Source organism: Oncorhynchus mykiss, chromosome 13, assembly GCF_057628025.1.
Source record: "Oncorhynchus mykiss isolate SJ-2025 chromosome 13, ASM5762802v1, whole genome shotgun sequence".
In the NCBI taxonomy this organism is placed as follows: domain Eukaryota; kingdom Metazoa; phylum Chordata; class Actinopteri; order Salmoniformes; family Salmonidae; genus Oncorhynchus; species Oncorhynchus mykiss.
The window spans coordinates 1,655,632-1,668,932 of NC_143034.1; the positions used below are offsets into that span (position 1 = coordinate 1,655,632).

At 42.7% G+C, this 13,301-nt stretch overlaps 1 protein-coding gene across 1 annotated transcript in view; it reads right to left on the bottom strand.

The window, feature by feature from the left end:
• The window catches only part of LOC118938109 (unconventional myosin-XV-like), a 136,072-nt gene that overhangs the window by 115,267 nt on the left and 7,504 nt on the right, over positions 1–13,301 (bottom strand). Inside the window, exons 5-8 of the mRNA XM_090194551.1 lie at positions 10,473–10,555; positions 9,675–9,738; positions 8,348–8,457; positions 5,268–5,342 (exon numbers count right to left, since the gene is read on the bottom strand). Coding sequence (XP_090050677.1) covers positions 5,268–5,342; positions 8,348–8,457; positions 9,675–9,738; positions 10,473–10,555 — 332 coding nt within the window. The remainder of the gene's footprint in view (positions 1–5,267; positions 5,343–8,347; positions 8,458–9,674; positions 9,739–10,472; positions 10,556–13,301) is intronic.

A 13,301-nucleotide genomic window follows, 5' to 3' on the forward strand; every position in this document is an offset into this window, starting at 1 on the left:
CAACATTAAACCATATCAACATTAAACCATATCAACATTAAACCATTTCAACATTAAACCATTATCAACATTAAACCAACATTAAACCATACCAACAGTAAACCATTATCAACATTAAACCATATCAACATTAAACCATTATCAACATTAAACCAACATTAAACCATATCAACAGTAAACCATTATCAACATTAAACCAACATTAAACCATATCAACATTAAATTATTATCAACATTAAACCATATCAACATTAAACCATATCAACATTAAACCATTATCAACATTAAACCATTATCAACATTAAACCAACATTAAACCATATCAACATTAAACCATTATCAACAGTAAACCATTATCAACATTAAACCATATCAACATTAAACCATATCAACATTAAACCAACATTAAAGTATTATCAACATTAAACCATATCAACATTAAACCATTATCAACATTAAACCATTATCAACATTAAACCAACATTAAGCCATATCAACATTAAACCATTATCAACATTAAACCAACATTAAGCCATTTCAACATTAAACCATTATCAACATTAAACCATATCAACATTAAACCAACTTTAAAGTATTATCAACATTAAACCATATCAACATTAAACCATTATCAACATTAAACCATATTAACATCAAACCATTATCAACATGATCAGTCTTCCCATTGAAACACATTATCAATATTACCAACGTTATCGAGACTATCAACCAATATCAAACAATACTAACAAATATGAGCCCAAATGAATGCATTATCAACATTTTCAAAGCAAACTGCATTACTGAAGCATTAACACCATTATCAGTATCGTCAATCCCAGTAGCAGTACATTATCCACAGTACCTTCAGAAAGTATTCATACCCCTTGACTTGATTCCACATTTAGTCGTGTTACAGCCTGACTTCAAAATGGATTAAATGTATGTATATTTTCTCACCCATCCATCTACACACAATACCTCATAATGACAAAGCGAATACATGTTTTCTAGATATTTTAGCAAATGTATTGAATATTAAATAAAGAAATATCAGATTTGCATAATTCATATTCACATTGCTGAGTCAGAACTTTGTAGAAGCACCTTTGGCGACGTTTGAAGATGTGAGCCTTTCTGGGTGAGTCTCTAAGAGCTTTCCACCCCGGGATTGAAGATGCCTTTCTGGGTGAGTCTCTAAGCGCTTTCCACCCCGGGATTGAAGATGCCTTTCTGGGTGAGTCTCTAAGAGCTTTCCACCCCTGGATTGAAGATGCCTTTCTGGGTGAGTCTCTAAGAGCTTTCCACCCCTGGATTGAAGATGTGAGCCTTTCTGGGTGAGTCTCTAAGAGCTTTCCACCCCTGGATTGAAGATGCCTTTCTGGGTGAGTCTCTAAGAGCTTTCCACCCCTGGATTGAAGATGCCTTTCTGGGTGAGTCTCTAAGAGCTTTCCACCCCTGGATTGAAGATGCCTTTCTGGGTGAGTCTCTAAGAGCTTTCCACCCCTGGATTGAAGATGCCTTTCTGGGTGAGTCTCTAAGAGCTTTCCACCCCTGGATTGAAGATGCCTTTCTGGGTGAGTCTCTAAGAGCTTTCCACCCCTGGATTGAAGATGCCTTTCTGGGTGAGTCTCTAAGAGCTTTCCACCCCTGGATTGAAGATGCCTTTCTGGGTGAGTCTCTAAGAGCTTTCCACCCCTGGATTGAAGATGCCTTTCTGGGTGAGTCTCTAAGAGCTTTCCACCCCTGGATTGAAGATGCCTTTCTGGGTGAGTCTATAAGAGCTTTCCACCCCTGGATTGAAGATGCCTTTCTGGGTGAGTCTCTAAGAGCTTTCCACCCCGGGATTGAATATGCCTTTCTGGGTGAGTCTATAAGAGCTTTCCACCCCTGGATTGAAGATGCCTTTCTGGGTGAGTCTCTAAGAGCTTTCCACCCCGGGATTGAAGATGCCTTTCTGGGTGAGTCTCTAAGAGCTTTCCACCCCGGGATTGAAGATGCCTTTCTGGGTGAGTCTCTAAGAGCTTTCCACCCCTGGATTGAAGATGCCTTTCTGGGTGAGTCTCTAAGAGCTTTCCACCCCGGGATTGAAGATGCCTTTCTGGGTGAGTCTCTAAGAGCTTTCCACCCCTGGATTGAAGATGCCTTTCTGGGTGAGTCTCTAAGAGCTTTCCACCCCTGGATTGAAGATGCCTTTCTGGGTGAGTCTCTAAGAGCTTTCCACCCCGGGATTGAAGATGCCTTTCTGGGTGTGTCTCTAAGAGCTTTCCACCCCTGGATTGAAGATGCCTTTCTGGGTGAGTCTCTAAGAGCTTTCCACCCCTGGATTGAAGATGCCTTTCTGGGTGAGTCTCTAAGAGCTTTCCACCCCGGGATTGAAGATGCCTTTCTGGGTGAGTCTCTAAGAGCTTTCCACCCCTGGATTGAAGATGCCTTTCTGGGTGAGTCTCTAAGAGCTTTCCACCCCTGGATTGAAGATGCCTTTCTGGGTGAGTCTCTAAGAGCTTTCCACCCCGGGATTGAAGATGCCTTTCTGGGTGAGTCTCTAAGAGCTTTCCACCCCTGGATTGAAGATGCCTTTCTGGGTGAGTCTCTAAGAGCTTTCCACCCCTGGATTGAAGATGCCTTTCTGGGTGAGTCTCTAAGAGCTTTCCACCCCGGGATTGAAGATGCCTTTCTGGGTGAGTCTCTAAGAGCTTTCCACCCCGGGATTGTGCAACATTTGCACATTATTCTTTTCAACATTCTACTCTGTCAAATTGGTTGTTGATCACTGCTAGACAACCATTTCCAAGAATTTCCATAGATTTTCAGATAGATTTAAGTCAAAAATGTTACTCGAAACATTCACTGTCTTCTTGGTAAGCAACTCCAGTGTAGATTTGGCCTTGTGTTTTAGGTTATCGTCCTGCTGAAAGGTGAATTCATCTCCCAGTGTCTGTTGGAAAGCAGACTGAACCAGGTTTTCGTATAGGATTTTGCCTGTGCTTAGCTCCATTCCATTTCTTTTTTATCCTGAAAAGCTCCTCAGTCATTAACAATTACAAGCATAACCATAACATGATGCAGCCACCACTATGCTCGTGTTCAGGACAAAAAGTTAATTGTTTTTCCACATTTTTTGCAGTATTACATTAGTGCCTCGTTGCAAACAGGATGCATGTTTTAGAATATTTTTTTATTCTGTATGTTATTCCTTATTTTCACTCTGTCATTTAGGTTAGTTTTGTGGATTAACTACAATGTTGTTGATCCATCCTCAGTTTTCTCCTATCACAGCCATTAAACTCTAAATGTTTTAAGGTCACTATTGGCCTCATGGTGAAAATCCCTGAGCGGTTTCCTTCCTCTCCGGCAACTGAGTTAGGAAGGACGCCTGCACCTTTGTAATGACTGGGTGTATTTAATACATGCAATCCAAAGTGTAATTAATACACGCTCAAAGGGATATTCAATGTTTTTTTTGTTTTTCTTACCCATCTACCAATAGGTGCCCTTCTTTACGAGGCATTGGAAAACCTCCCTGGTCTTTGTGGTTGAATCTGTGTTTGAAATATACTGCTCAACTGAGGGACCTTACAGATAATTGTATGTGTGGGCTACAGAGATGAGAGATGTTTACAGAGATGTTTATTATTGTGTGTGTGAGGTACAGAGATGTTTATTATTATATACACTACCGGTCAAACGTTTTAGAACACCTCCTCATTCAAGGTTTTCTCTTTATTTAAAAAAAAACTATTTTCTACATTGTAGAATAATAGTGAAACATCAAAACTATGAAATAACACATATGGAATCATGTGGTAAATCTCTTAAGGATCGGACCCTTTAAAAACAAAAAAACTAATGATGACATAACCAAATCTAACTGCCTATAGCTCAGGAACTGAAGCAGGGATATGCATATCATTGATACCATTTGAAAGAAAACACTTTGAAGTTGGAGGAAATGTGAAAGGAATGTAGGAGAATATTACACATTATATCTGGTAAAAGATCATTTTCAAACTTAAAAAAAAATAATTTGTACCATTGTCTTTGAAATGCAAGAGAAAGGACATAATGTATTATTCCAGCCCAGGCACAATTTCGACTTTGGCCACTAGATGGCAGCACTGCATGTGCAAAGTTTTAGACTGATCCAATGAGCCATTGCATATCTATTAAAAATGTTGTGTCAGGACAGCCCAAATGTGCCTAATTGTTTTTTTCAATCATTTTCAAGTTCATAACTGTGCACTTTCCTCAAACAATAGCATGGTATTATTTCACTGTAATAGCGACTGTAAATTGGACAGTGCAGTTAGATTAACAAGAATTTAAGCTTTCTACCAATATCAGACATGTCTATGTCCTGGGAAATGTTGTTACTTACATCCTCAGGTTAATCACATTAGCCTACGTTAGCTCAACCGTCTTGGACACCGATCCTGAAGTTAAACAAATCAGAATATATTTTATATTTGAGATTCTTCAAATAGCCAACCTTTGCCTTGATGACAGCTTTGCACACTCTTGGCATTCTCTCAACCATCTTCATGAGGTAGTCACCTGGAATGCATTACAATTAATAGGTGTGCCTGGTTAAAAGTTAATATGTGGAATTTCTTTCCTTCTTAATGTTTTTGAGCCAGTCAGTTATGTTGTAGGGGTGGTATACAGAAATTAGCTCTATTTGGTAAAACACCAAGTCCGTATTATGGCAAGAACAGCTCAAATAAGCAAAGAAAAACGACAGTCCATCATTACTTGAAGACATGAAGGTCAGTCAATAAGGACAATTTCAAGAACTTTGAAAATTTCTTCAAGTGCAGTTGCAAAAACTATCAAGCACTATGATGAAACTGGCTCTCATGAGGACCGCCACAGGAAAGGAAGACCCAGAGTTACCTCTGCTGCAGAGGATAAGTTCAAAAGAATTACCAGCATATTTGTACTCCTGAACTTATTTAGGATTGACATAACAAACACTTATTGACTCAACACATTTAAAGCTTTTCATTTTTAGTTGGTAAATATTTTGAAAAACATGATTCCACTTTGACATTATGTGGTTGGGTTTGTAGGTCAGTGACCTAAAACAAATCTTACTTATACATTCAGGCTGTAACAAAATGTGTAAAAAGCCAAGGGGTGTGAATCCATTCTGAAAGTACTGTCTACAGTTACATTATCTGTGATATTCCAGTAATCCTATATCCATAATGTATCAACATTATCGTAGCATTATCACAACATTATCACAGCGTTACGTTGTCTTGTACCTGATGATGATGCACTGGTTGTGTTTAGCATCCATCATGGAGGTGTAGGAGACACTGGCGATGGAAAACAGATGCCTGGGAGAGAAGAACAAAGAGAGAACACATCTATAAGACTGACCGGGTACTGAACCATCCATCATGGAGGTGTAGGAAACACTGGCGATGGAAAACAGATGCCTGGGAGAGAAGAACAAAGAGAGAACACATCTATAAGACTGACCGGGTACTGAACCATCCATCATGGTGGTGTAGGAAACACTGGCGATGGAAAACAGATGCCTGGGAGAGAAGAACAAAGAGAGAACACATCTATAAGACTGACCGGGTACTGAACCATCCATCATGGTGGTGTAGGAAACACTGGCGATGGAAAACAGATGCCTGGGAGAGAAGAACAAAGAGAGAACACATCTATAAGACTGACCGGGTACTGAACCATCCATCATGGTGGTGTAGGAAACACTGGCGATGGAAAACAGATGCCTGGGAGAGAAGAACAAAGAGAGAACACATCTATAAGACTGACCGGGTACTGAACCATCCATCATGGTGGTGTAGGAAACACTGGCGATGGAAAACAGATGCCTGGGAGAGAAGAACACACAGAGAACACATCTATAAGACTGACCGGGTACTGAACCATCCATCATGGTGGTGTAGGAAACACTGGCGATGGAAAACAGATGCCTGGGAGAGAAGAACACACAGAGAACACATCTATAAGACTGACCGGGTACTGAACCATCCATCATGGTGGTGTAGGAAACACTGGCGATGGAAAACAGATGCCTGGGAGAGAAGAACAAAGAGAGAACACATCTATAAGACTGACCGGGTACTGAACCATCCATCATGGTGGTGTAGGAAACACTGGCGATGGAAAACAGATGCCTGGGAGAGAAGAACAAAGAGAACACATCTATAAGACTGACCGGGTACTGAACCATCCATCATGGTGGTGTAGGAAACACTGGCGATGGAAAACAGATGCCTGGGAGAGAAGAACAAAGAGAGAACACATCTATAAGACTGACCGGGTACTGAACCATCCATCATGGTGGTGTAGGAAACACTGGCGATGGAAAACAGATGCCTGGGAGAGAAGAACAAAGAGAGAACACATCTATAAGACTGACCGGGTACTGAACCATTCATCATGGTGGTGTAGGAAACACTGGCGATGGAAAACAGATGCCTGGGAGAGAAGAACAAAGAGAGAACACATCTATAAGACTGACCGGGTACTGAACCATCCATCATGGTGGTGTAGGAAACACTGGCGATGGAAAACAGATGCCTGGGAGAGAAGAACAAAGAGAGAACACATCTATAAGACTGACCGGGTACTGAACCATCCATCATGGTGGTGTAGGAAACACTGGCGATGGAAAACAGATGCCTGGGAGAGAAGAACAAAGAGAGAACACATCTATAAGACTGACCGGGTACTGAACCATTCATCATGGTGGTGTAGGAAACACTGGCGATGGAAAACAGATGCCTGGGAGAGAAGAACAAAGAGAGAACACATCTATAAGACTGACCGGGTACTGAACCATCCATCATGGAGGTGTAGGAAACACTGGCGATGGAAAACAGATGCCTGGGAGAGAAGAACAAAGAGAGAACACATCTATAAGACTGACCGGGTACTGAACCATCCATCCTGAGACTGACCGGGTAATGAACCATTCACCCTGAGACTGGCCGGGTACTGAACCATTCATCCTGAGACTGACCGGGTAATGAACCATTCACCCTGAGACTGGCCGGGTACTGAACCATTCATCCTGAGACTGACCGGGTACTGAACCATTCATCCTGAGACTAACCGGGTACTGAACCATTCATCCTGAGACTGACCGGGTACTGAACCATTCATCCTGAGACTGACCGGGTACTGAACCATTAATACTGAGACTGACCAGGTACTGAACCCTTCATACTGAAACTGACTGGGTGCTGAACCATTCATACTGAGACTGACCGGGTACTGAACCATTAATACTGAGACTGACTGGGTACTGAACCATTCATACTGAGACAGAATGGGTGCTGAACCATTCATACTGAGACTGACCCGGGTACTGAACCATTCATACTGAGACTGTCCCGGGTACTGAACCATTAATACTGAGACTGACCTGGTACTGAAACATTCATAATGAGACCTGCCGCCCCTACACTCTAACCACTAGTCTACCTGCCGCCCCTACACTCTAACCACAAGGCTACCTGCCGCCCCTACACTCGGACCACTAGTCTACCTGCCGCCCTTACACTCTAACCACAAGGCTACCTGCCGCCCCTACACTCTAACCACAAGGCTACCTGCCGCCCTTACACTCTAACCACAAGGCTACCTGCCGCCCCTACACTCTAACCACAAGGCTACCTGCCACCCCTACACTCTAACCACAAGGCTACCTGCCGCCCCTACACTCGGACCACTAGTCTACCTGCCGCCCCTACACTCTAACCACTAGTCTACCTGCCACCCCTACACTCTAACCACTAGTCTACCTACCTCAACTACCCTCTAACCACTAGTCTACCTTCTGCCCCTACACTTTAACCACTAGTCTACCCCAGGTATAGTCAGGGGGTTGGTGACTCAGTACAGCAGAGCGTCATCCTATCCACTCACACAGGCTCTCCCCTCTCCTGTTACTTACTGTGTGTTACTGTTTGTAGTTGTGAAGTGTGTGTGTGTGTGTGTGTGTGTGTGTGTGTGTGTGCATGTGAAGTGTGTGTGTGTGTGTGTGTGTGTGTGTGTGTGTGTGTGTGTGTGTGTGTGTGTGTGTGTGTGTGTGTGTGTGTGTGTGTGTGTGTGTGTGTGCGTGTGTGTGTGTGTGTGTGTGTGCGCCTGTGAAGTGTGTATGTGTGTGGTGTGTGTGTGTGTGTTGTGAAGTGTGTGTAAGTGTGTGTGTGTGTGTGTGTGTGTGTGTGTCAGGATAATCATTGCAAATATTCTCCCTGGCAACCAGCCAGCCGCATAGCAACACAAACCTCACACACACACATGAGAATAACACACACACACACACACACACACACACACAGAGTCAGCGTGTTCTTACGGAGGGTTGTCTGCTATTCCGCGTCCTTCATACTGCAGCACCACGTCAGTCCCGTACATGTTGAACATCTTATAGGGGTTCACCGAGACCAGGATACTACCTATATATGTCTAGAGACAGAGAGGTACATGTTGACCAGGATACTACCTATATATGTCTAGAGGGTTCACTGAGACCAGGATACTACCTATATATGTCTAGAGACAGAGAGGTACATGTTGAACATCTTGTAGGGGGTTCACCGAGACCAGGATACTACCTATATATGTCTACAAAGCCTACCATCAGTAACACACTACGACGCCAGGGACTCAAATCCTGCAGTGCCAGACGTGTCCCCCTGCTTAAGCCAGTACATGTCCAGGCTCGTCTGAAGTGTGCTAGAGAGCATTTGGATGATCCAGAAGAAGATTGGGAGAATGTCATATGGTCAGATGAAACCAAAATATAACTTTTTGGTAAAAACTCAACTCGCCGTGTTTGGAGGACAAAGAATGCTGAGTTGCATCCAAAGAACACCATACCTACTGTGAAGCTTGGGGGTGGAAACATCATGCTTTGGGGCTGTTTTTCTGCAAAGGGACCAGGACGACTGATCCGTGTAAAGGAAAGAATGAATGGGGCCATGTATCGTGAGATTTTGAGTGAAAACCTCCTTCCATCAGCAAGGGCATTGAAGATGAAACGTGCCTGGGTCTTTCAGCATAACAATGATCCCAAACACACTGCCCGGGCAACGAAGGAGTGGCTTCGTAAGAAGCATTTCAAGGTCCTGGAGTGGCCTAGCCAGTCTCCAGATCTCAACCCCATAGAAAATCTTTGGAGGGAGTTGAAAGTTCGTGTTGCCCAGCAACAGACCCAAAACATCACTGCTCTAGAGGAGATCTGCATGGAGGAATGGTCCAAAATACCAGCAACAGTGTGTGAAAACCTTGTGAAGACTTACAGAAAACGTTTGACATCTGTCATTGCCAACAAAGGGTATATAACAACGTATTGAGATAAACTTTTGTTATGACCAAATACTTATTTTCCACCATCATTTGCAAATAAATTCATAACAAATCCTACAATGTGATTTTCTGGATGTTTTTTCTAATTTTGTCTGTCATAGTTGAAGTGTACCTATGATGAATATTACAGGCCTCTCTCATCTTTTTAAGTGGGAGAACTTGCACAATTGGTGGCTGACTAAATACTTTTTTGCATTTTATTTGTTTATTTATTTATTTGTTTGACTAATGATGTTCAACTATAAGCTCAGAAATGTTTATCATGACAGCACGTGAGTATATGAGTGAGTACAATGTACGAGTTGAGGTCTTACATATACGAGTTCCTGGTCGTAACGCTTCTTCAGGTTCATTAGCACTGTGGTCTCATTCAGCTCCCTGCAAACACACAGGAAGTAGTCACAGGCACACAGGAAACAGTTATAGACACACATGAAGTAGGCACAGACACACCGAAAGTTATTAGTGAAACACAGGAAACAGAAACTGATCCACCGGAAGTAGTTACAGACACACAGGAAGTAGTGACTGGCCCACATAACGTAGTCACCGACACACAGGAAGATGTTACTGACAGACAGGAAACAGTAACTGATACACCATAAGTAATTACTGACACACAGGCATCAGTTACTGACACACAAGATGTACTGACACACATGCCGTAATTACTGACATACCGGAAGTAGTCACTGACACACAGGAAATAGTTACTGATATGCAGGAAGTAGTTGCTGACACACAGGAAGTAGTTGCTGACACACAGGATGTAGTCACTGATATGCAGGAAGTAGTTGCTGACACACATGAAGTAGTTGCTGACACACAGGATGTAGTTGCTGACACACAGGAATTAGTCACTAACACACAGGAAGTAGTCACTGACACACAGGAAGTAGTCACTGATATGCAGGAAGTAGTTGCTGACACACAGGAAGTAGTCACTGACACACAGGAAGTAGTCACTGATATGCAGGAAGTAGTTGCTGACACACAGGATGCAGTTGCTGACACACAGGAGTTACTGACACACAATAAATAGTTGCTGACACAGGATGTAGTTGCTAACACACAGGATGTAGTTGCTGACACACAGGAAGTAGTGTTCTTACTCCATCTGTGTCATGTCTTCCATGCCGTACGCCCAAGGCTTCACCCTGTGAGGCACCGTAGGGATACACCTGATGGAGTAGATCTGTACACACACACACACACACACACACACACACACACACACACACACACATACACACACACACACACACACACACACACACACACACATTCTAGTCAACAAATCTGCTTGGTGACAGGAGGGCAGTATTGAGTAGCTTCGATGAATAAGGTGCCCAGAGTAATCTGCCTGCTACTCTGTTCCAGATGCTAATATATGGATAGTATTATTAGTATTGGATAGATAACACTCTGAAGTTTCTAAAACTGTTTGAATGATGTCTGTGAGTATAACAGAACTCATCTGGCAGGTGAAAACCTGAAAAAAACACGTGTAGTTTTTTAACTCAGCCCCTATTGAAGATACAGTGGGACAGTGGGATATTGGTGATGTTGCACTTCCTAAGGCTTCCACTAGATGTCAACAGTCTTTAGAACTTTGTTTGAGGCTTCTACTGTGAGGTGGGACCCAATGAGAGGGGAATGAGCCAGGTGTCTGGCAGAGTGTCACAGGCTCTGAGGCGCGGTCATGAGAGAGTTAGCTCGCGTTCCATTGCTTTTCTACAGACAATGGAATTCTCTGGTTGGAACTTTATTGAACATTTATGATAAAAACTATACTTAGTTTGACACGTTTCTACGACCTGTAATATAACTTTTTGAACTTTTCGTCCGACGTTCGGCTGGACCTGAACGCGCGTTTGGATTTGTTTAGCAAACGCCCTAACAAAAGAAGCTATATGGACATAAATGATGGACATTATCGAACAAAACAAACATTTATTGTGAAACTGCGATTCCTGGGAGTGCATTCTGATGAAGATCATCAAAGGTAAGTGAATAATTATAATGCTATTGCTGAGTAATGTTGACTACCCAATATGGCAGATATATTTTTTTGGCTGCTTTGTTGTCTGAACTCTGTACTCAGATTATTGCATGGTGTGCTTTTTCCGTAAAGTTTTTTTGAAATCTGACACAGCGGTTCCATTAAGGAGAGGTATATCTCTAATTCCATGTGTAACACTTGTATTTTCATCAACATTTATGATGAGTATTTCTGTGAATTCATGTGGCTCTCTGCAAAATCACTGGATGTTTTTGGAACTACTGAACGTAATGCGCCAGTGTTTGATGTAAATATGCACTTTATCGAACAAAACATACATGTATTGTGTAACATGAAGCTCTATGAGTGTCATCTGATGAAGATCACCAAAGGTCAGTGATTCATTTTATCTCTATTTGTGCTTTTTGTGACCCCACTCTTTGGCTGGAAAAAATGACTGTGTTTTTCTGTGAATTGGTGGTGACCTAACATAATCGTTTGTGGTCCTTTCGAAATCAGTGGTGTATTTTTGAATGTCTGGATTAACGAAAAATGTTATCTTTAAAATGATGTGAAATACTTGTGTGCTTGAGGAATTTTAATGATAAGATTGTAGTTGTTTTGAATTTGGCGCCATGCACTTTCACTGGCTGTTGGCGAGTTGGGACGCTACCGTCCCATATATCTCAGAGAGCTTAAAATGCTATGTATTAAAATACAGTCTTCCTTTATGAAACATGAAGACTTCAAAATCCCATAATATCTTTTGAGATCCACAGAATAGCTGAGGTAGTGTAGGTCTCCCTGTCTGTCTGTCTGTCTGTCTGTCTGTCTGTCTGTCTCAGGTCTGGTCTGGTCTGAGGTAGTGTAGGTCTCCATGTCTGTCTGTCTGTCTCAGGTCTGGTCTGGTCTGAGGTAGTGTAGGTCTGTCTGTCTGTGTCAGGTCTGGTCTGGTCTGAGGTAGTGTAGGTCTGTCTGGTCTGAGGTAGTGTAGGTCTGTCTGTCTGTCTGTCTGTCTGTCTGTCTGTCGGTCGGTCAGTCCGTCCGTCCGTCCGTCCGCTGTCTGTCTGTCTGGGTAGTTGATGGTGAACAGTGTGTTGTCAGGTTAACTCTGTTAGACCCTGTGGTACTCAATGCTCTGTGTTGTCAGGTTAACTCTGTTAGACCCTGTGGTACTCAATGCTTTGTGTTGTCAGGTTAACTCTGTTAGACCCTGTGGTACTCAATGCTCTGTGTTGTCAGGTTAACTCTGTTAGACCCTGTAGTACTCAATGCTCTGTGTTGTCAGGTTAACTCTGTAACTGTTAATTTATTTATCCGTTATTTTACCAGGTAAGTTGACCGAGAACAGGTTCTCATTTGCAGCAACGACCTGGGGAATAGTTACAGGGGAGAGTAGGGGGATGAATGATCCAATTGTAAACTGGGGATTGTTAGGTGACCGTGATGGTTTGAGGGCCAGATTGGGAATTTAGCCAGGACACCGGGTTTAACACCCCGACTCTTACAATAAGGGTATTAACCTCAGAGATCAATCTGTTAAATCTCCTCTGGACACAGACACAGTCACTCAGTGGAAGATTATTGTACAATGTCTTAGCATTGACTCTCATTCACACTGACCACATCTTTTGTTCATTACTGTTGACCAGGGTCCTATGGATCCTAACCCTATGGGTCCTAACCCTATGGGTCCTAACCCTAACCCTATGGATCCTAACCCTATGGATCCTAACCCTAACCCTATGGATCCTAACCCTATGGATCCTAACCCTATTGGTCCTAACCCTATGGGTCCTAAACCCTATGGATACTAACCCTATGGATCCTAACCCTATTGGTACTAACCCTATGGATCCTAACCCTATGGGTCCTAACCCTAACCCTATGGATACTAACCCTATGGATCCTAATGCTATGGATCCTAACCCTAACCCTA